At 44.5% G+C, this 22233-nt stretch overlaps 2 protein-coding genes across 4 annotated transcripts in view; both read right to left on the bottom strand.

Annotated features, from left to right (window-relative positions):
• CD300LF (CD300 molecule like family member f) overlaps window positions 1-22233 on the bottom strand; it is a 122008-nt gene that overhangs the window by 30406 nt on the left and 69369 nt on the right. The window contains exons 1-2 of one of the 3 annotated variants that reach the window (XM_083598266.1): window positions 3163-3726; window positions 1449-1553 (exon numbers count right to left, since the gene is read on the bottom strand). In XM_083598266.1, coding sequence (XP_083454392.1) covers window positions 1449-1553; window positions 3163-3211 — 154 coding nt within the window. In that variant the 5' untranslated portion in view covers window positions 3212-3726. Of the gene's footprint in view, window positions 1-1448; window positions 1782-3162; window positions 3727-22233 lie in introns of those variants that run through there. The other 2 variants (XM_083598263.1, XM_083598262.1) reach the window with 2 other exon arrangements.
• On the bottom strand, window positions 12603-21587 carry LOC310755445 (CMRF35-like molecule 5). The gene is made up of 4 exons (XM_083598330.1): window positions 21094-21587; window positions 19044-19367; window positions 16732-16783; window positions 12603-13844 (listed from the first exon to the last, which is right to left on the bottom strand). Exons 1-4 carry the CDS (start codon window positions 21167-21169, stop codon window positions 13742-13744), a joined length of 555 nt encoding a protein of 184 aa, XP_083454456.1. The 5' UTR covers window positions 21170-21587; the 3' UTR covers window positions 12603-13741.

Below are 22233 nucleotides of genomic sequence, written 5' to 3'. Positions count from 1 at the left end.
AGTGCGGGGTGCGCTGAAGCAGAGTGTCCCGCACTTCCAGCAGATATCCGCAGCCTGGGGAGCCCTGCGGGAGTTCCCGCGGCTGGTGGGGGGAATAATTTTTTTCCCTTTAGTTCCCCCCCAAAAAAACTAGGTGCGTCCTATGGGCCGGTGCATCCTATAGGGCGAAAAATACGGTATATGATCTTCCGTAAACATCTGAAGGCAGACCTATATCAGGGTGCTTTTAATGTGTGATATTCTATTCTGCTGCTGTTTGCATACCCTGTTGGAAGCCACCCATTATTTTATTATGTCCATTGGGATTTTGAACTTCCTGGCAATATAATCTGTAACAGGAGACAATTCTGCAAGAATAGATTTCCCTAATGCGAATTTTACACCAGCATAATGTAGCAACATAAAACAAGCCTTGTTTCATTTACCATTATTTACCTGCTTAATGGGCAATATAATATCCTTTTCGAAAGAGAAAAATTATCACAATACTGTATTCACTTCCTATATATATATTTAAAAGGGACGCGGGTGGTGCTGTGGGTTAAACCATTGATCCTAGGGCTTGCTGATCAGAAGGTCGGCAGTTCGAATCCCCGAGACGGGGTGACCTCCTGTTGCTTGGTCCCAGGTCTTGCCCACCTTGCAGTTTGAAAGCACATCAAAGTGCAAGCAGCTAAATAGGTACCACTCCTGCGGGAAGGTAAACGGCGTTTCCGTGCACTGCTCTGGTTCGCCAAAAGTAGCTTAGTCATGCTGGCCACATGACCCAGAAGCTGCCTGTGGACAAACGCCAGCTCCCTTGGCCAGTAAAGCGAGATGAGCGCTGCAACCCCAGAGTTGTCTGCGACTGGACCTAACAGTCAGGGGTCCCTTATATTATATATAATATAAGAAGGAACTCTCCTTATCTGTGTACACTTACCCAGCATTAAGCACCTTTGGGGTTAATGTTCATAAGGTCACATTTATTCCCTCATTTGAGTTTCCTGTAGAACTTGCAAATGGGACTTGATGGGAAGTTTTGCTTCTGCACATAACTAGAATGTTCAGTTCACATTGAGTTCACATTGAGTTCATGAAAACATTGTACCCTGACCTGTTCTTAATGCATGGTTGACCACATCTACGGAATGTGATAGTTATGTTCTTTTAAGTCTTGCTATATCAATCACTAGTAATAATTTAACAAGGAGGTTATCAATCACTAGTAATAGTTTAATAAGGAGGTTTTCATGCCTGTCTAGTTCTGTGTTCCCTTTCCCAACCTTTAATCTACTGGTGATTAATGCCTATATGCAACCCTTGCATTGTGTTTGTGTTAACCAATCAGCAACAAGCACATATGTGGCAATGCTGTAATATTCAATAAAAGGGACATGCTCGGGAGATGCCTCCCATATGACACTTGTCATTCGTCTGTCGTTTATTTCAACCCAACAGGGACTCACCTGGGAGAACAGTAATATTTACACAGAATCCAGGATCACAGCCAGTTCTTTCTATTCCACACCAGTAAATCCCAGCATCTTGCTGTGTGAGGTTCTCCAGTCTGACTGTGAATTCCAAACAAGTTTGATTATCCTTGATAAAAAGTCTGTCAGCCATCCTTTCGTCTTCAGATCCTGTCGTTTTAACAACTATTTCACAACTGCTCCGTAGACTTCCTTTGCACCAATATTTTGCATGTTTTCTAAACCCAGGATCATATTTGCATCTCACAGAGAGTGACCTGCCCAAAAATCCACTCAGTGCTTCAGGACCAGTCAGATCAGACATGCAACCTGAAAAGCAGAATATACCTGGAGTGAGGTATTAGCTCTCCAACTAGTATGCCTCTCGTATCATGGAAAAATATAAAATTACACATCCCCATGTCGCTTGTTAATTCATAGGTTACTGCATCCATACAGACCACATTCCCAGCATCAAGAGCCGCTTTGTCAACTTCAAAGACCCTGCCGCTGAATTCTAACTCCCAGGAGCCCCTGTTGAAGCAGGATCAGATCTGGGAGGGATGCGGGGAGGGAGTGACTCTCCAAACTGATAACATGATGGCAAACCACAGCCATATGAAATGGCCACTGACCAACGATTGGGGAAAATTATGGAAGGAAGGTTTAAAATTTACTGCATGCAATGCTTTAAAAGAAAATGTGATGAAAATGATGTATAGATGGTATATTACACCTGTTAAATTGGCTAAAATGTATAAGGTAAGCAACAAATGTTGGAAATGTAAAGAAAAAGAAGAAACATTTTATCATAAGTGGTGGGAATGTAAAAAGGGGGAAAACTTCTGGGAAATGATATGTAATGAGATGAAAAAATGTTGAAATATACATTTATTAAGCATTTTTGCTGGGCATTGTAGGAGATGATATAAACAGAAAGGGCTGTAAGCTGTTTTTATACACAATGACGGCAGCAAGAATATTATTGGCACAAAAATGGAAGCAAGAATTATTACCGACGAAAGAAGACTGGAGGATGAAATTGATGGACTATGCAGAATTAGACAAACTAACAGGAAGAATTTGAAACCAGCGGGATCAGAGATTCACAGAAGATTGGTGTAAATTTACGGACTATTTGAAAAGTAATTGTGATGACCAGATTACATTTGTAGGTTTGCAAGAAGTTTTGTTAGGTGAATAATTTGAATTATTGCATAATTGGATAAAAAGGGAGACATTAGTTAAGATAATTAAAGGCAATATGAATTTAAGAAATGCAGAAGAAAGTCCAAAAAGATTGTATAAGATGTGAACTTTTGTGGTATGTATGACAATTAATATGTTTAAAAATGAATAAAAATTATTTTAAAAAAAGAAAAGAAATGGCCACTGACCAACCAAGGACATATACAGCAACAATCTTGGGTTGGGAAACAAAGCACTAATACTGTAGCACACTTTAGGGTCAGGGGCCCATTGGGGAAGTGAGTGCTGTTCACATCTGTGCAAGCGTCGACCCTAATAAAAAGTTAATAAGGTACCAAATCCATCACTCAACTGAGACATTTAAATATTGGAACAAGTCTGCTCTTAAGTCCTCATAGACTGAGCAAATCAGTAAGCAGTGGGGTAGCTCTTGAGGAACATGGGACATTATGTACACATGGGAAAACTTGTGCCCTCACTACCATCTTTCTCTGTTCCTTACCTGGAAGCAGCACCCAGGTGAGGAGCATCCAATTCCTCCAGAGGCTCATGGTGCTGTTGTCTTCCCCGCTCAAGGAACCTGGAGGGTAGCCAAAGTCTCCCAGGAAGCTCACGGAGGGAAGAGGGGCACTACAGTGTGTTGGAATCCAGTTGTCAGAATAAGCTCTGGCTAAATGAAGCAGAGCTTCGGAAAGTGACAGTAGGAAGGCTTCTATGTTGCATGTTTGATGGGCAAGACTGTGGTTAGTGTTGTTCTGCTTTTATGTTCTGCACAAGCAGAACGGAAAGAGAAATAGCAGCTTCAAAGGGTCAGGCCAAGTGTCCATCAAGTCCATTCAGCCCTCTTGGTGTGGCGTTGTGGCAGGACGGCGGAGGCTCCACTATAGCCCTGATGGGGGAACTGGAACTGCCATGCCCTTCCTGATGAACTTATGCCCCCACCACCTATCAGGAACTGGATCCTAGCCTGCACCCTGCTTTGGTGAATGGGGATGCAGGCTGGGACTTGGGCTGTGCCAGGGGGCGGAGCAAACAGGGCAGGAAGGCTTTCCTCGGTTCCACCCCCTTGCCCATTTAAGCAGCTCGCACCTGTACGTCCCTTCATTGGGTTTCCCCACCTGCCTACCCTTGGTTTAAGCTGATGGCCAAGGACTTTGCTGCGACTACGGTGGTTGCCGTCCTTTATGGGGCCGGATAGGAATTTGCCCACCAGGCTAATTGGCTCTGACCCGGTGGTTTTGCCTACCTCATAGCAATTGTCACAACTGGTTGGGCATTGGGGCAATCCTTTGTCTTGGATGGAGGGGAGGTTGTAGTCTCTGCCTGCTCCTCCAAACACTGAGGTATCCTGTTAAAGGGATCTGGGGTGAGTGGCCATGTTTGCCTGACCAGGCAGGGCCAGGGCCGAAGGCACTCCCCCAAACAGCAGCCTCTTGGGGGGTCACCCTATTTGATGTAAGTCTTAGGAACCCCCACCTGGCTTGACCATGCTTCACTTCCGGCAGGCAGGCCAGAAGTATTTCGATTGTCCCATGCCCAAGCCAAACCTCTTTCATCTTTATTCAATAAAGTTGTGGCCTGTTTTGACCCAAAACCAGTCTTATTGGTCTCTTATTTATATGGGTTGGGGTATGGGGAGCACCATGCTTGGACCTGCAAGTTCAGCATTCTGAGGGTGTCCAGTCAGATAAATGTCTCTGGAAAGTCCACAAATGAGCATTTACATTTCTCTGAATTCTGTGCTGCAGTCCTCTGATCAAACAGTGCTTACAAAAATGTATATATTAGAGGGAAATGTGAAAATACGTTAGTGAAAATAACGTAGAAGAATGAATTATGTTAGGAGAATTTGCTCGCAAAAAATTGTTCGAATTGCATACAAAAATGTGTTTATTCAGAGAAATTAGCCTCCATGACCAGTCCGATCAAGGGGCATCCCCTCACTGGGAGCAAGCGCAAACATACGTTGAAGGGGTATAATAATCATGACAGTTTATATGGGACAATAACAGTATTTGATATATGCATGGGGAGTGGGGTGGAATGTGGCCACAGCAATGGAAGACTAGGAGGAGGAGGCGATCATCTAACACTGGCAGTGAAGAGTAGGGGTCACAGGAGGTGGCACTGGGTTTTTTGCCTCTAGCAGCAGAACATCCCGCACTGGACATGAACTGTACAATTATAAACACCCCATAAGCAAATCACAAGAAGTTGCAGGCTGAATGTTTACGTGTTTATTTTACAAAAAATATGTATTGTTGATTGTTAGAAAATCTAAGTGGTTTTCCAAAATATAAAACAGAACATTTAAGTTATCAATAAAACCTAGTAAAAAATAACTTTCCCAAACTGCCTTCTTACTGTACCCAAACCTTGGTTTAAACTGCCACTTCGCCTCAGTGTTGACCCCTGTTCTCTGCCCAAACTTCTGCCATGGTTTGCAATTCCCACTTTTTAAAAAAATAAGCACCCTAGTCACAGGGAATAATGTCCTGAGGGGAACTTTGAGTATCTTGAAAGAAAGTGCAGAAGGAGAAAAAGGTACTATACTGAAGTGTTGGTGTCAGTTGCCAACTTTATTATTTTAAGTTTGAGGGACAGAGAAACTGAAAAGAAAATTGGTTTGCCGAGTGATGGCAATATGATGTTCAGCTCTCTCTCTCTCTCTCTTTTTAAGGAACTTTGTTGACATTTGCCATCCCTGCAAATGATGACAAATGTTGGGTTCAAAATAAACATATCAAGGTCAAATTCCCATGGAGATTGCAACTTCCCACAAGGAATTCTCACTTCTTATATTGGTCACAGGTAATTTGCCAGAAAACATTTCCCTCGACAGTTTCCAATAAACATTTCAATAAGTCACACTTGCCTATGAAAAGTAGCTCTCTGAATCTTGCTGCAGATGGACTATCCAAGTTACAGATAAATTACTGAGATTGCAAATCCAGTAGATTGGCCACATCTTTTAAAACATTGTTAAAAGGAAAGCATCTAAACAATCTGTGGCATACCTTTTATTGTACTTTTTGGGGGAAGATGAAGCCGGTTGGTACGCAAATAGTTTAATGTCAACTAGAGTTACAAAACAGTGTTAGCTAAAACACAATATATTATGTAAAGAAACTTAACAACAGTTACATTGGTCGCTATGGGATTGCTGTCCAGCATTTTCTTGCCACATGGCAGCTGAAGATCTCTTCTAATTGTCTTCTATGCATCCAGATAATTGCAATGCCCAGACCCAGGAGGATAAGGGTTTTCAAGGTGAAAAGCACATAAATCGGGTATCTGCATCAAAGAAACAGAATTAATATTATTATTCTTATTTATTAGTATTCCCTGCCCACCTGATGGGGAAAGTTCTGGTACTCATCACTTGAATGTCCGAGCCATGATGCCTGTGCCAGCCACTGAGATAGGTTGCCAAGTGTTACTGCTGGCAGACACAACATGCCAATAGCAGATAGCAGGCCTTGCTGGCCTTACCTTTGGTAATGGCACCATACAGAGTCTGCCAGCCAATGCACTTAGCACTTAGCCAATGCACTTAGCACTCCATCTCACAGCTCATTTTTCCATTTGGCAATGAATTTTTAAAGAGATCCTGGATTCAGCTGTGCAGCTGCAAATAAAACGTTTTAATGTGTTGTGATTTGCCATATACAAATGTGACACTAGATGGCGAGAGTAAGCATTTTCACAGTGTTTTTTAATATGTAGGTAGATTAAACCCTTGTTCCCATTGCATTTGACATCTCAACCATGGGAGGTTAGTTTCAGAGATATTGCCCGGAGGTGGGTTGTACTTGCAGGGTGAAGGGGAGAAAAAGAGACATTAAAAGCTTTTAGAGGTTGCTGAGCCCACATATCAATGATCTCACGTGTTTACACAGAGGGAATCTCAAGACTTACGTGTTGTCAGTAGCGTTTAGGGAGAGATCAAGGTCTGGCTGGTTGCTTATTGCTGTTGTTTCTTCTGGATCTGAGGAGGAGACCAGAGAGGGCGAGAAATGGACAGTATCAGCAGCAGTTGTGGGAGAGACACTGAAGAGACCGAGAACTTCAGAAAATGTGAAGAGAGAACTGGCGAATAAGTTCATGCTCCCAAATGCACGAGGGCAGCTTCAGTAAACAAGCTGTGATCTGCTTTTAAGAAATTTGCCACAGAAGTTTATGCAGCCCACGGCAGGGCATTGGCTAGGCCCATCTGGATCCACCCAGACCTGCTGGTCCTGAGCACACTCAACTCTCCTGCAGCCCTCCAAACAGCCCCACAAACACCTAGGAACATGGGAGAGGTGGTGGAAGCAGTATCTGATGTCTGTCTCTGGAGTCATTCCTGCGACCAGCATCCCTGTGGGCTTGTTCTGTGGTGTTTGGAACGGTATGTTTGTGTTTTTTGGCTGCTCATGGCCTCAGCTCTGCTTCTGGTGATATGTATCTTGTACTGGAAGAAGCAAAGATCACCAGTGTCAAAGCAATGATTCTTCAACATCAGCTTTGTTGGACTGGTCATGTTGTGCAGATGCCTGATGATCGTCTTCCAAAGCAACTTCTCTATTCCAAACTTAAAAAATGGAAAGCTTAATGCTGGTGGTCAACAAAAGAGGTTTAAAGACTCTCTCAAGGCAAATCTTTAAAAATGTAGTATAAACACTGACAACTGGGAAACACTGGCCTGCGAACGCTCCAGTTGGAGAACAGCCTTTACCAAAGGTGTCATAGGCTTTGAAGATGCTCAAATTCAGGATGAAAGGGAGAAATGTGCTAAGAGGAAACCCTCACTGTGATCAACTCCTGCCCAGAAACCTTTGTCCCCACTGTGGAAGGACGTGTGGATCCAGAATTGGCCTCCACAGTCACTTACGGACTCACTGTTAAAACCGTGTTTATGGAAGACAATCTTACTTGGGTACAAGTGATCGCCAAAGAAGAAGAATTTGGGGTGCTTGTGGGGTGTGTAATGTGGGTGTGCTGCGAGGCATGGGGTGTTCTGGGTATGTTCAACCCACACTTGTTGTAAAGAAAGTACACAGCTGAACCGATGTTGCTGAACAAAAACAAGAAGGTGAGAACATATTTGTGAGAGGCTAGTGATGAAGCACACCTCAGGAGAAACAAAATGTCTGCTGCAGTGCGACAGAGATTTTATGAGGTTTGTTGGGCTCACACAGTTTAGTTCGGTTTTGACTTTTAAATATATTTGGTTTGGACTTTTCAGTTGCCTCAATCCATGGCAAGCAGGGCCAGTCCAGGGTGTCTTGCCACTTGAGGCAAAAGGCCTCATTGCCTCCCCCCCCTCCAACCACCACTCTTTCCAGATCTGGGCCCCTGCTGTGATGCCTTAGCTGCACCCCTATCCCGGGTGTGGTGAGGATGCTGTGGCAGCAATGTGAGCATAGCATGGGCAGGGAGGGTGCAATAGTAGAGGAGGCAGTGAGTTCCTCAGGCCTGGATCTGGCACCTGAGGTGATGGCCTCACCTTGCCCACATAGGCAGGCTGGCCCTGTACCCCATAGTTCGGTTCAGAGGCACCCTTAGAACAAGCCGGTGACATGAAACAACTTCTTGGGCAGGTAAGTCAAGTGGGAGATCTGTTTCCCTGCCTCCAAGCACAACATTTCCTCCCAAGTTGACACTTTTACTTGGGATTGGAGAAATCCAAAACCTGTCATGGGTTTCCTCATGGGCTAATATGGGGCTACTGCAAAGTCAACCTGAGGATCTGCTGCATTGCAGGCATGTCCTTTGGGCTTTTGAACTCTATCCCAGTCCATTCAGGCAACTGTGCTTGCAGGGGAATCTGTGGCAGGAGACAATTCTGCAAACATAGGTTTCCCTAATGTCAATTTTACATCTGCATCATGTAGCCACAAAAAGCAAGCCTTGTTTCATGTATTATTATTTACCTGCTTAACGGGCAATATAATATCCTTTTGGAAAGAGAAAAATTATCAAATTATTCACTTCCTATCTGTTTTTTAAAGTATAGAAGTAGCACCTCTCCTTATCTTTGCAAGTCTTTGCACACTTACCTGGGAGTAAGCCCCTTTTGGGTTAATGTGCATAAGGAAAAGGTAAAGGGACTCCTGACCATTAGGTCCAGTCATGGCCGACTCTGGGTTGCGGCGCTCATCTAGCTTTATTGGCCAAGGGAGCCAGCGTACAGCTTCCGGGTCATGTGGCCAGCATGACTAAGCTGCTTCTGGCGAACCAGATTAGCACACGGAAACACCGTTAACCTTCCCACCAGAGCGGTACCTATTGATCTACTTGCACTTTGACATGCTTTCGAACTGCTAGGTTGGCAGGAGCAGGGACTGAGCAACAGGAGCTAACCCTGTCACGGGGATTCGAATCGCCGACCTTCTGATCGGCAAGTCCTAGGTTCTGTGGTTTAACCCACAGCGCCACCCGGTCACGCTTATTCCCTCTCTGATGTTTTCTTCCCCTTTTAGCTGTATTTGGCTTTCGATTTGCCTGTAGAGCTTGGAAACAGGACTCACCTGGGAGAACAGTAATATGTATACGGAATCCAGGATCATAGCCTCTTTTCTTTATGCCACACCAGTAAATCCCAGCATCTTGCTGTGTGAGGCTCTCCATTCTGACTGTGAATTCCAAATCAGTATGATTGTCCTTGATTGACATTCTCCCAGCTTTCACTTCTTCCTCAGATCCTGTAGTCTGAACAACTACACTACATTTGTTCCATGAGCTTCCTTTGCACCAATATTTTTTATATGTCTGATACCAATATTCATATCTGCACATCACAGAAAGAGACTTGCCTAGAAATCCACCCAGTGCTTCAGGACCAATCAGAACAGACATGCAACCTGGAAAACAGAATGAACCTGGAATGAGGCACCACCTCTCCAACTAATATCCCTCTCGTATAGCAGAAAAATATAAAATTACACATCCCTGTATCCGAATGAGAACTGTGGCCTTGGCACTAAGGATGCATAGGTAGAGATTTCTTAATGGCTGTTTGTGTGACCAGTACCCAGAGAAGAAAAGAGATAATGTTAATAATGTTGTTGCTCAGATGGGACAGGTAGTGTTCAATCAGTTCTGCATGGGGTTGCACACCCTCTGAAGGATAATTTTGGGAGTACTCCCTTGAATCCATTCCTGTCACTGGAAGCCAGGACTGCCATCAGCAGGCACCCAGGACTTTCATTGAAAAAGCTTTTTAATTTTTATTAAAGTACAGGCAACCACCGATTTTTGCGTTCTGGGTCATCATGCACGATGGTAGGGCATTCATCAGCTTGTTCCTTCCCATTATACCCTGTTCCACCAGCCATACCGTCCCATTTCCAGCCACTTCTGTGTAGCTGCGATTTGGGTCCAGTTGTTGCGCGTAAATTGGTTGTTGCCTGTATACCAGACAGCCATAAAGAAAATTAGAAAGCATAATGTGGAGGCAACAGCTAAGGCAGAGTAGGCAGATACAGTGGTACCTTGGGTTACAGACGCTTCAGGTTACAGATGCTTCAGGTTACAGACTCCGCTAACCCAGAAATAGTACCTCGAGTTAAGAACTTTGCTTCATGATGAGAACAGAAATCGTGCAGCGGCAGCGGGAGGCCCCATTAGATAAAGTGCTACCTCAGGTTAAGAACAGTTTCAGGTTAAGGAATCTGGCAATAGCGTCCTTCAACTATGGCAGCGTGCATAGACTGGAGCTGCAGGGAAGCCATGCCTTCCCCTGCCTCTGATCCCACCTTTTATTGCCATACACAGCTCACGTCCCTTTATGGAGTCTTGCTTCACAACGACCACCTTTCTATGTTCCTTACCTGGAAGCAGCCCCCAGATCAGGAGCGTCAAAGTCCTCCAGAGCCTCATGGTCCTGCTGTTTTCTCTGTTCAAGCCAGAGGGAGCTGGAGAGTAGCCAAAGTCTCCCAGGAAGCTCGCGGTGGAGGAAGAGGGGCACCACAATGTGTTGGAATCCAACTGCTGGAATAATCTCTGGCTAAATGAAGCGGATCATGAGGCAGAGCTTCGAAAAGTGGAAATAGGAAGGCTTCTATGTTGTATGTTTGATGCGCAAGACTGTGGTTAGTGTAGTTCTGCTTTTATGGCATGCGCAGGCAGAATGGGAAAAGGAAGAGCAGCTTCGATGGATTGGGCCAAGTGTCCGTCAAGCTCTCTTTCCAAGAGTGGCCAATCAGATGCCTCTGGAAAGTTCAAAAGTTAGCATGTTTCTAATAATACCAGATGCTCCGCCTGGTTAGATGGTACTGGATCAGGAGCAGGCAGCCAGATGCCTCTTCACAAGGAGGAATGGAAGTAATATTCATTGTTCAGCATCAGGTACTCAGGGATATACTGCCACTGTATAGGGAGGTTCCATTTTTACTACAATAGTTAATAGGTATTGAGGAGGCTTATTCTACATTAACATATCTTATCCTTTAAAAAAAACCCACACACTTTCTAGCCTGATCACCTTGAATTGCCCTTTGAATCATAGGGGGAAGTAGGATCATGACAGTTTCTACAGAATATTACAACATGTCAGTGGAGGACTGAAAAGTCCTTGTTTCCAACTACAGTGGTACCTTGGGTTACAGACGCTTCAGGTTACAGACTCCGCTAACCCAGAAATATTATCTTGGGTTAAGAACTTTGCTTCAGAATGAGAACAGAAATCGTGTGGTGGCGGTGCGGTGGCAGTGGGAGGTACCATTAGCTAAAGTGGTACCTCAGGTTAAGAACAGTTTCAGGTTAAGAACGGACCTCCAGAACGAATTAAGTTCTTAACCCGAGGTACCACTGTAAAGGAAAGCTCTGTTAGCTCTTTCCACTGTTATACAGCTCTTACAGTCTGAAAGTTCTTCCTGGTGTTTAGTCAGAATCTCCTTTTCTGTAGGATGAAGCCATTGGTTCGAGTCCTATCCTACGGAGCAGGAGAAAACAAGCCTGCTCCATCTTCCATGTGACAGCCCTTTAGATATTTGAAGATGGCTATCATATCTCCTCTCAGTCTCCTCTTTTCTAGGCTAAACATAACCAGCTCCTTTAAATGCTCGTTGGAAGGCTTGGTTTCCAGACTCTTGATCATTTTGGTTGCCCTCCTCTGCACCCATTCCACCTTATCAATATCCTTCTTAAATTGTGGCATCCAGAACTAGACACAGTACTCCAGGGGTGGATTAGATGTGCCATTGGTCTGATCCTAGTAGGGTTTTACTTTTGTTCATGTGTCCTCATGACACCCTCACATATTCTTTCCAACTATGAGGGGGTTCTCTGAACTCCCCTCTTGTTTATCTTCTCCAGGGTTGTGATGACAGCTGAGGAAATGTACCTCCTCCTTTTTGCCAACACAGCTCACTGCCCAATCTGATCAAGGCACATCGCCCCACTGGGAATAACTGCAAATGTGCATAGAAGGACTATAATCATCACAACATTTTATATAGAAGAAGAAGAGAAGAGTTTGGCTTTGATATCCCGCTTTATCACTACCCGAAGGAGTCTCAAAGCGGCTAACATTCTCCTTTCCCTTCCTCCCCCACAACAAACACTCTGTGAGGTGAGTGGGGCTGAGAGACTTCAAAGAAGTGTGACTAGCCCAAGGTCACCCAGCAGCTGCATGTGGAGGAGCGGAGACGTGAACCCGGTTCACCAGATTACGAGTCTACCACTCTTAACCACTACACCACACTGGCTCTCGCCAGTATATGTAGCAATAACAGTTTTTGATATATGCATTGGGGAGATGTGGCCACAGCAGTGGAATACTAGGAGGAGGAGGCATGCATCTAACAGTGGCGAGTGCTAGGTGGTGGGTGCCCAGTGGCAGCGAGAAGTTAGGGGTCACAGGGGATGGCAATTGGGTTTTTGCCTCTAGCAGCAGAACATCACGCTCTGGCCTTGAACTGGATGATTATAAACACCCCATAAGCAAATCACAAGAACTTGCAGGGTGAATGTTTATTTATTTATTTTACACACACACACACACACACACACACACACACACACACTTTTGATTATGAGAAAACCTAAGTGGTTTTTGAAAATATAAAATAAAACATTAAAATTATCAAGAAAACCCAGTTGAAAACAGCCTTTCTAAACTCCCTTCTCTCTGTACAGTGGTACCTCGGGTTACATACGCTTCAGGTTACATACGCTTCAGGTTACAGACTCCGCTAACCCAGAAATAGTACCTCGGGTTAAGAACTTTGCTTCAGGATGAGAACAGAAATTGTGCAGCGGCGGCGCAGCAGCAGTGTGAGGCCCCATTAGCTAAAGTGGTGCTTCAGGTTAAGAACAGTTTCAGGTTAAGAACAGACCTCCGGAACGAATTAAGTATGAAACCAGAGGTACCACTGTACTCAAACCTTGTTTTAAACTGCCACTTCCCCTCAGTGTCTTAATCTGTTCACGCTACGCCAACCTCTGCCACTGCTTATAATTGCCACTCTCTCCCCCTCAGTATGCCTCCGCCCCTGCTTTGCTCAAACTCCTGCCATTGATTTAAAGCATAATTTTTCCTCTCTGTGTCTCTCCCTTCTCATTCCCATTCCATGGCCACTGTTGTTGTGTAACCTGCCTTCATTTTCCTCTCTTCCTCCACCCTGGTTTTGTGAAAATCCAGGATTGTGATATAGTAATACAAATCCTCCTATGGGGGTGCATGATAGCATTCTTACATTTTTATTATATAGGGAGACTACTATAATATACATGCCACCAGCATGCACAAACAAACAAACAAACAAACAAACAAACACATGTAATAAAATTTCCAAGTGAAACTGATAAAATGCAAATGATTTTCAGGAAAAGGGGGCCAGGGAATCAAGACTGTGACCGATCTCTGTTTTAGAGTAGACAAATGCACAGTGACTTTGAGGCTGGATGGCTTCTTTGGATCCTGGTACTTGTAGATGCAGAAGTTGAGGACACAGCAGTATGACAACGGAACAAGCTGAGAAAAATGCCTTCTTGCATAGTTTGTTTCCTCTTCTCTTGTTGGGTTGAGTCATTGTCCGGATAGGAAGTAGTGATAGTTCTCACAGTGGTCCTTCTGACATCACCTCCTCAGAGGGCTATGTCTTCTTACTGCGCATCCAGATAATTGCAAGGACTATACCCAGGAAGATGGGGACTTTCAAGGCAATTGAAACCAGGAAGGACATGTAGACCAGGTATCTGCGTTGGGGAAACAGAATATTATCCTCACTGGAGTAGATCACAATGCAATACCCCCACCATCCTCTAACAAGGAGCTTTGTGGCTCTGAATAGCATACACCAAGATCCCAGAAGCTACAAAGCATGGCTTACTGAGTTGGGGGCTTACTGTACGAACTCTGTCCCTTTCTTTATGCCAGGGGTAGGCAACCTAAGGCCCGGGGCCTGGATGCAGCTCAATCGCTTTCTAAATCCGGCCTGCGGACGGTCCGGGAATCAGCGTGTTTTTACATGAGTTTTATTTAAAATGCATCTCTGGGTTATTTGTGGGGCACAGGAATTCGTTCATTTCCTCCCCCAAAAAATATAGTCCGGCCCACCACATGGTCTGAGGGACGGTGGACTGGCCCACAGCTGAAAAAGCTTGCTGACCTCTGCTTTATGCCTTCAAGATCCACACAGAGTAAGGACTGGTGATCATTAGCAATAAAAAGGTATTTGTGCAGAATGACAATCGGGGACTGACCGCTGACTGGCCACCGCTAGTCTCCCTTGACCGACAGAACCCAAATAATCTAAAGAAGCCTCCTGGAGGATAAGAAATTCCTCCTTCCTGTCTCTCATCTCATTTTACAAATTTTATCATGGTTTCCTGAGAAACCCTTTTTAGCTAGTCCAAAATAGAGTGACCCTTCTCTTGGAGAAGATGCTCTGGGGTTATTTCAGGGTCATGACTACTCTGGAAAACAAAAACAAGCATGGCTTGTAGGGAAGGAAATAAGGAGAAGGGGAGGCAAGGAAGGACTAATAAATAAAGCCTAAATAGAGCATCACTGTGGGTAGAGCATCATGAAGTACAGTGCTATGGATTTTTTTGTTTTTATTGAGAGTTTTCAACATAAAATACAAAAAAAACAAACAAACTAATCCAAAGAAGATAAACAGGAAAGAAGCAAGAATATGCCAAAGGAATTAAAACATTAGCCAGATGATATAAACCTGTGCAGTAAGAAATAATCAAATAGGAAGATAAGAGAAAATTAATAAACAGATTCAAATTGGATATGCAGTAACAAAAAGATACAAATTAAGTAAACGCAGAAAGGAGGGGAGGCAAGGCGAGGGAAATGTAAATTGAATTTGTAAGAATTTTGTTTAGCATCCTAAAATGTTGGTAAATTGTGAAAATTAAAAATATTTTTTTAAAAAAAAAAGCAAAGGAAGAAAAAAAGAGGAAGAGACAAGGAAAAGAGAACCCTCGCATCTCTCACCGGGGAGCTTCCCCCTTTTCCCTCAGCCTCCCACCCTGGGAGATCCTCTCTGCTCTGCCCTTCATCTCCCATCCATCACCTTCCTGTGTGTATCTTCATTAATCCAAGATAGGAGACTTCAAAAAAGCAAAGCATAAATATAGATTGAATTAACAGAGAGAAAACAAGGATTAAAGGTCATTAGAAAAGCAAGATAAGAAGAGAAATAACAGAAAAGAAAAAGAGGGTCTTCTGATTTTCTGTCTGCCTGTTATGTATATAACAATTATCCAAAATATTCAAAACCTGTGCTCTAAGTTCCTGGGGTATCTTAAGCTGCATGAATTAATTATCATGTCATAATATGGAGTCCCAGGCAGTGGAGCATTTCCAGCCACACAGATTTATTTTTCAGCTAGGTGCTATTTTGCTGAAAAGGACTGAACTCTGAATTTCTCAGGAAATGCAGGAAGGAATAACTTGACCTAATTAACCTGGTCTATTAGCAACATGTGAGGTATACCTGATTTAAATGAGTAGGTTGAATAAAGAAGTCCATTTAGTTAATTATAAGTTGTTCACTGCACAAGAACAATTCGCCCTAATCTTAGGTTTCTCTTAGGTGTCTCCCATTTACCTGAAGCGGGATGCGGGTGGCGCTGTGGGTTAAACCACAGAGCCTAGGACTTGCCGATCAAAAGGTTGGCGGTTTGAATCCCCACAACAGGGTGAGCTCCCGTTGCTCGGTCCCTGCTCCTGCCAACCCAGCAGTTCGAAAGCACGTCAAAGTGCAAGCAAATAAATAGGTACCGCTCCGGCAGGAAGGTAAACGGCGTTTCCATGCGCTGCTCTGGTTCGCCAGAAGCGGCTTAGTCATGCTGGCCAGATGACCCGGAAGCTGTACGCTGGCTCCCTTGGCAAATAAAGCGAGATGAGCGCCACAACCCCAGAGTCGGTTATGACTGGACCTAATGGTCAGGGGTCCCTTTATCTTTAAGTTGTTCAGTGCGCAAGAACAGTTCGCCCTAATCTTAGGTTTCTCTTAGGTGTCTCCCATTTACCTGAAGAGACTCAGTAAAAACTGCATGAAGGTGGGAAAGATTTCAGATAGGAAAATGTTTTGTTTTCCTTTGAATATGTCAGCTTATTGTGTGTTACACTAAATTAACTATTTTAAGATTTACCACCTTGTACCAATTTGTTAGCAGGGGCTCCACAACCTGCATGTGTAAGCACAAAGGTAGGTGTGTGTGTGTGTGTGTGTGTGTGTGTGTGTGTGTGTATATATATATATATATATATATATATATATATATATATATAGTAGCAGGAGATTGCAGACATTCAATTGCAGTCTTTAAACTGGAGATCTTGGGGGGTGGGAAAAAACAACAACAAAAAAACTGGAGATCTTTATTCCTGTCCGCATCTGTATTGGGTTTGCTTTTTACATATAGAATTGTCCTTTATTGTTTTTATTGCTGATGTTTTTACTGTGAAATTGCGTTCAGATATTTTTGGGAAAGAGGTTCATAAATGGAATCTCATTCACGAATAAATAAATGATTCTGTTCCTCTGGGAAGCAGAACACATAGACAAGTCAGAAGGGAGAGAGTGGCTCAAACCAGGACATGCTGTGAAGGAAGTTCACGCACCTGATAGAACTGATATCCTTGTGAAAGGCGTCTTCTGGTCCTCTGGTAGTTTCTAATATAGAAAGAAGAAGAATGGAAGACAAAGGTGTGAAACTGGGCTGCTCCACAGTAAGTCTGTGAGTGATATAAACCTGATCTCAGCCTGAATAGATGAATCTTGCTGTCACTCACATCAATGGATTAAGTTTCCCTCTACATTCAGTCTTTCCAGAACAATCCATTCTCCAATCTCTATCTTGCATGGCCTACAGCAGGGGTCGGCAAGGTTTACTTCACCTGAGCCAGTTCACTCCAGTGGAGATCCCTCTGTGGGCTGGATCGTGCATGGGCCTGTGATTTCTGGCATCTGCGTCTGCGCAGACGCAATTTCCGACGCCGTGGAAGTGAGTCCCCGAGCCACACTGTGACGGTTTAGCGCAGTGCACAGGGACTTGCTGAGGGGGCGGCTCGTGGGCTGGTTAAACGACCCCATGTTTCTCGTGTATTTTTTGTGTCTTCTTTTTTATTGTTTATTTCTATCTGTGGTTTCTTTTTTATTCTGTAAATCTCTATTTTTCTTTTTTGTAAAACTCTAATAAAAATTTAATTAAAAAAAAAAACGACCCCATGGGCTGCTTGTGACCCATGGATCTTAGGTTGCTGACCCCTGGGCTATAGTTTATACAGGAGTGGCCAACACATATAGGATTTGACTGAAGCCAACATGACTCCTACTTAAGAAGCTGTAGACAATGAACATGTGTTCAATCAGGTGAAGAACAATATAAGGAAGGTATTAACTGGAAAAAAGAGAGCTTTAATGGGATGAAGATACGATACTACCTGGGTCACTCATATTCATAGTTGTCAACTTACAGATTTGAAAATAAGGGACCAGCAGCCTCGAAAATAAGCAGCCAAAATAAGGCATTTTCCAAGCACAGGTATGTTCAGCTTCTGAGCCCCTCCGAGCCAAAGGCAGAAAGCCCAGCCAGCAGCCAAACAAAGCGTCAAGTGGTGGTTCCCACAGCGCAGCAACCCAGCAAAGGGGATGCAGCAAGGAAAACCACCGTCACCTCTCCGCTGGGAAGCGCTGAGCAAAGGCAAGTTCCCAGGCAATGCGGCCGATTTTATCGGCACAAGGCATGCAAGCTCCACCCCCCAGTTGTTCTTAGACTCCTTATTGGGTGAGCAACGCAGCCAAGCAACACAGTTGGAGCCTCCCTGGCTGGCAGGGAGGGAGGGAGAGGAGCTGCTTCCTTTGAAACCCGGGAAATTTAAGGGACACCATCAATAAGGGACAGCAGCGGGACACAGCGCTGAGATAAGGGACTTTCCTGCCAAATAAGGGACGGTTGACAGCTATGCTCATATTCTCCAGAAATTTTGAGCATGAAGGCAAACATAAAAAAGCAGAAGCTACAAAGGAAATTGGATGGAGGTATGGGAAGAGACTCTTAGTAACACTTTCATTTCCAGCTTAGAAACAATCCTTTAGACTTTCAGTTTTTAAAAAAGAATGAGGAAAGGAAAAACACAGAATCTTGTGACCTGTTTTGATGGTGACATTTGGCTTAATACAACTTTAGACGAAGCCTAATATTTCCATATGTTCTGAAGCTGCATTAAACGGTTGGGTCCCTTGGACAGCCCTAATGCTCCCATCATGCATGGGTCCCCTGATGTTGTTGGACAACGACCCTCATCATCTCCAGCCAGGTCAAGGATTGGAGCACTGTAGTCCATCCATCTCTGGGGACTGAGAACCAAGGAAGGCTGCTGGAGAACAATCAAACCAATTGAATGAAACCAATTGAATGTTAGGGCTGGAGAAGGCTGTCCTACAGCAATTATTGATTATTATTATTATTAACAACAACAACAACAACAACAATAATAATTTATTATTTATACCCAACCCATCTGGCTGCGTTTCCCCAGCCACTCTGGGCGGCTTCCAACAAAATATTAAAATACAATAGTCCGTCAAACATTAAAAGCTTCCCTAAACAGGGCTGCCTTCAGATGTCTTCTAAAAGTCTGGTAGTTGTTTATCTCTTTGACATCTAGTGGGAGGGTGTTCCACAAGGCAGGTGCCACTACTGAGAAGGCCCTCTGCCTGGTTTCCCTGTAACTTGGCTTCTTGCAGCGAGGGAACTGCCAGAAGGCCCTCGGCACTGGACCTCAGTGTCTGGGCAGAATGATGGGGGTGGAGACGCTCCTTCAGTCCAATGGGGAAAAGCAGTCCTCTCCTTCTCTCTATTCTCACCATCACTTCAGCTGTGATTCAACTTCCTGGGCTAAAATCAGAGCAGGGGGACTCATTAACCTACCTGTCACATTGACTGGAACCATCAGATCCGAACCGCCCTGCACAATCACGCCACATTTGTACATGCCAGTATCAATGTTGGTCAGCTCATCAATCGTCACTGTGAATTGGTTTAATGAATGGTTGTCTCTGATGGAGACTCTGCCTTTCCTCACTGGCTCTTCTGAACCTGAAGTCTCGACAATTTTGTCACATGATGTTTTGCTCATTTCTTTGCACCAGTATTTTGGGTTTCCCTTATACCGTTCATCGTATCTGCATTCCACAGACGCCAATCCTCCCAGGATTGCGTGCATCTTGAGGATGGTCAAGTCAGAGAAACATCCTGAAGAACAAAAAGAAGCAGGCTAGGTTACAATCTTTCTTCTCCCCAGCAACTCTCTCTGTGTGTGTGTGTGTGTCTAAATTCCAAAGCTGGTCAGGGTGGGGAGGCTCGGTGCAGAGGCTTTATCATCACCCCCTCCTTTTTCCTAAATTCCATTGTTATCTTCTCATACACCTCTAATTTTGACATAGTCACATTTATTTGGCTGAACGATAGCCTCCCGCCAAAGGTCTGTGCATAGGGCCCCACAGACCATAAAGCTGCCTCTATTCATTAAGATTAGTTAAAGGTAAAGGGACCCCTGACCATTAGGTCCAGTCGTGGCCGACTCTGGGATTCCGGTGCTCATTTCGCTTTATTGGCCGAGGGAGCCGGCGTACAGCTTCTGGGTCATGTGGCCAGCATGACTAAGCCGCTTCTGGTGAACCAGAGCAGCGCATGGAAACGCCGTTTACCTTCCCGCCGGAGCGGTACCTATTTATCTACTTGCACTTTGACGTGCTTTCGAACTGCTAGGTTGGCAGGAGTTGGGACCGAGCAACGGGAACTCACCCCGTTGCGGGGATTCGAACCACCGACCTTCTGATCAGCAAGTCCTAGGCTCTGTGGTTTAACTCACAGCGCCACCTGCGTCCCAGTAAGATTAGTTAGGTATGGCTTAATTGTGACTGTTCAAGCTTCTCCCATCCTCTCTGCATCCACCCCATTCCCACTTCTAATATGAAAGCCTATCAGTTGGCGCCAGAGTCTACAGCAGGGGTAAACAAACTTTTTTCAGCAGGGGGCCAGTCCACTGTCCCTCAAACCTTGTGGGGGGCCGGACTAAATTTTTTTGGGGGAAATGAATGAATGGACAAGCCCTGGTGGCTACTTACCTGTGTCTTGCAAGCGGCAGGGGCTGGCGGAAGCGGAATGATGAGCGGCGCACGAAAGGGCTCCGGAGAGGGGCTGGCAGCAACCACTGGCGGAGGAAGAGTAGTGCAGGGGGAGCGCTTCGCACCCGGCAGTGCGATCCCAGTTTGGTGCTATCGCGGCTGCTCTCCGCCCCCCGGTGAAGCTCCGCCACTGGCAGCAACAAACCCCGAATTCAGCCAGCTTACAATGGTGGCAGCTCAAGCGCTCACTCATGCTGCTGCTGCTGGCACCAACAAAGCCCTGCCCCCTTCCTCTCTGCTCTAGGCAGGGCGGGGAGAAGCCAGGAGGAGGGAGGGAGGAGGCGCCACTGCGGTTTGAGGGAGAGGAGGGGGAAATGGTGCAGCCCGAACGATCAGATCCACGCTGAACCACACGGCAATTCCCAGACCATCTGCGGGCCGGGTCCAGAAAGCAACTGGGCTGGATCCGGCCCAGGGCCTTAGTTTGCTCACCCATGGTCTACAGTGTTGTCCTGCAATAATAGACAGCGTTCATTATGAAAGCTGTACAGTGGTACCTTGGGTTAAGAACTTAATTCGTTCTGGAGATTCGTTCTTAACCTGAAACTGTTCTTAACCTGAAGCACCACTTTAGCTAATGGGGCCTCCCACTGCCGCTGCACAATTTCTGTTCTCATCCTGAAGCAAAGTTCTTAACCCAAGGTACTATGTCTGGGTTAGCGGAGTCTGTAACCTGAAGCGTCTGTAAACTGAGGTACCACTGTAATTAGTTGTAGCTAGCAACTCTCATTCACAGGCAAGCTAACCTTTGATTAAATTTGGAAGTGGTAAAATAAAAACAACCATCTTACCTGGCAGGAGGAATACCAGGCCGAGCAAGGACAGTGGCTGCATCGTCTGGTCTAGACAGCTGCTCCCTTCCCACATCTCACTTCTCTTTGGGACACTTAAAAACAATTATCTGCAAATATTGCCTGTCATGGAGGCAAACAATTCTTGCTTCTTCTTTCTTCACATTGCTTCATCACTTCCTTTGGCTTCCTCCCATGTCTTTTCCCACATTGTTGTTTTGTACAACCAGCCTATTGTAATGACAACCAGCCGGGCGAAGATAGTTCTGTGTCTCAAAACAATTTACGATAGAACATCCTAGCAATGAGAGTGAGGGGGAAGAAAAAAAGCATTGCCTCTGCCTAACTGCAATTGCCTTTTCTAGGGCTAGACTCAGCAATTTCCTTAGCCTTTTTTCTAGAAACAGCCCCCCATATAACTAAACCCTTTACTGTATTCTTTGAATATGCTCCACTTCAGCACAATATTGTTCTCCTTTGTCATCTTTCTCTCTTTGACATGCACATTTTCTTTCTGTCTTTTTAAAAATCTGTTTAACTTCCTGTGAGTGCCGTTTTAAGAATTACGACAACGCTCTTGCATCATCTGCATTTATATTTATTTCTCTTCTGCTGTCGGTATAAATACCTTTCTGGGTGCTTCCATGTATCTGTTCAATGTGGGATCTGTGCTCCTCATGCAGGCATAAAACATCCACACAACATTGTTGGTATATAAATGTCAACCATATTAATTCCCTGGCTTTTTACATTCTTGGGGAAATCTGATAATTTTCTTTTTGTTTTAAGCTCTGGCTTGGAAGCATCGTTGCTAACATTTAGAACTTGACATCCTCTTCTGTCTTTCCCCAGTGGGGTAGCCATTTTAGTTATTTGCAGCAAAACCAATGAAGTTGTCTTGTGACAACTTCAAAAGACTAAGGGTTGTATTCAAAGTAGTGCTAGGGAGACCATTCATTTTTTTTAATAGATATTTATTAGAATTTTACAACACATAAAAAACAGACAAATCCACACACAAAACCAAAAAATACACACTTAATAAAAAAGAAAAAGAGAAAGAGTCCACTTTTATATTTCAAGGTTCTATAACCCTCTTTCCTGACCTCCTCACATCTCCCTTTTTTGTGTTCCTCTTTA

Source organism: Podarcis filfolensis, assembly GCF_964270895.1.
Source record: "Podarcis filfolensis genome assembly, chromosome: 2".
NCBI classification, from domain to species: domain Eukaryota; kingdom Metazoa; phylum Chordata; class Lepidosauria; order Squamata; family Lacertidae; genus Podarcis; species Podarcis filfolensis.
This window is presented reverse-complemented; position numbering and strand designations above follow the sequence as displayed.

Excerpts from the sequence above, each read along its gene's own strand:
- LOC310755445 (XM_083598330.1), bottom strand. The coding sequence starts at position 21,169 with ATGTGGGAAGGGAGCAGCTGTCTAGACCAGACGATGCAGCCACTGTCC. Across the intron at positions 19,368-21,093 it reads CCTGGTATTCCTCCTGCCAG|GATGTTTCTCTGACTTGACC; the intron begins GTAAGATGGTTG and ends TTTGTTCTTCAG. Across the intron at positions 16,784-19,043 it reads GGTTCCAGTCAATGTGACAG|AAACTACCAGAGGACCAGAA; the intron begins GTAGGTTAATGA and ends TTTCTATATTAG.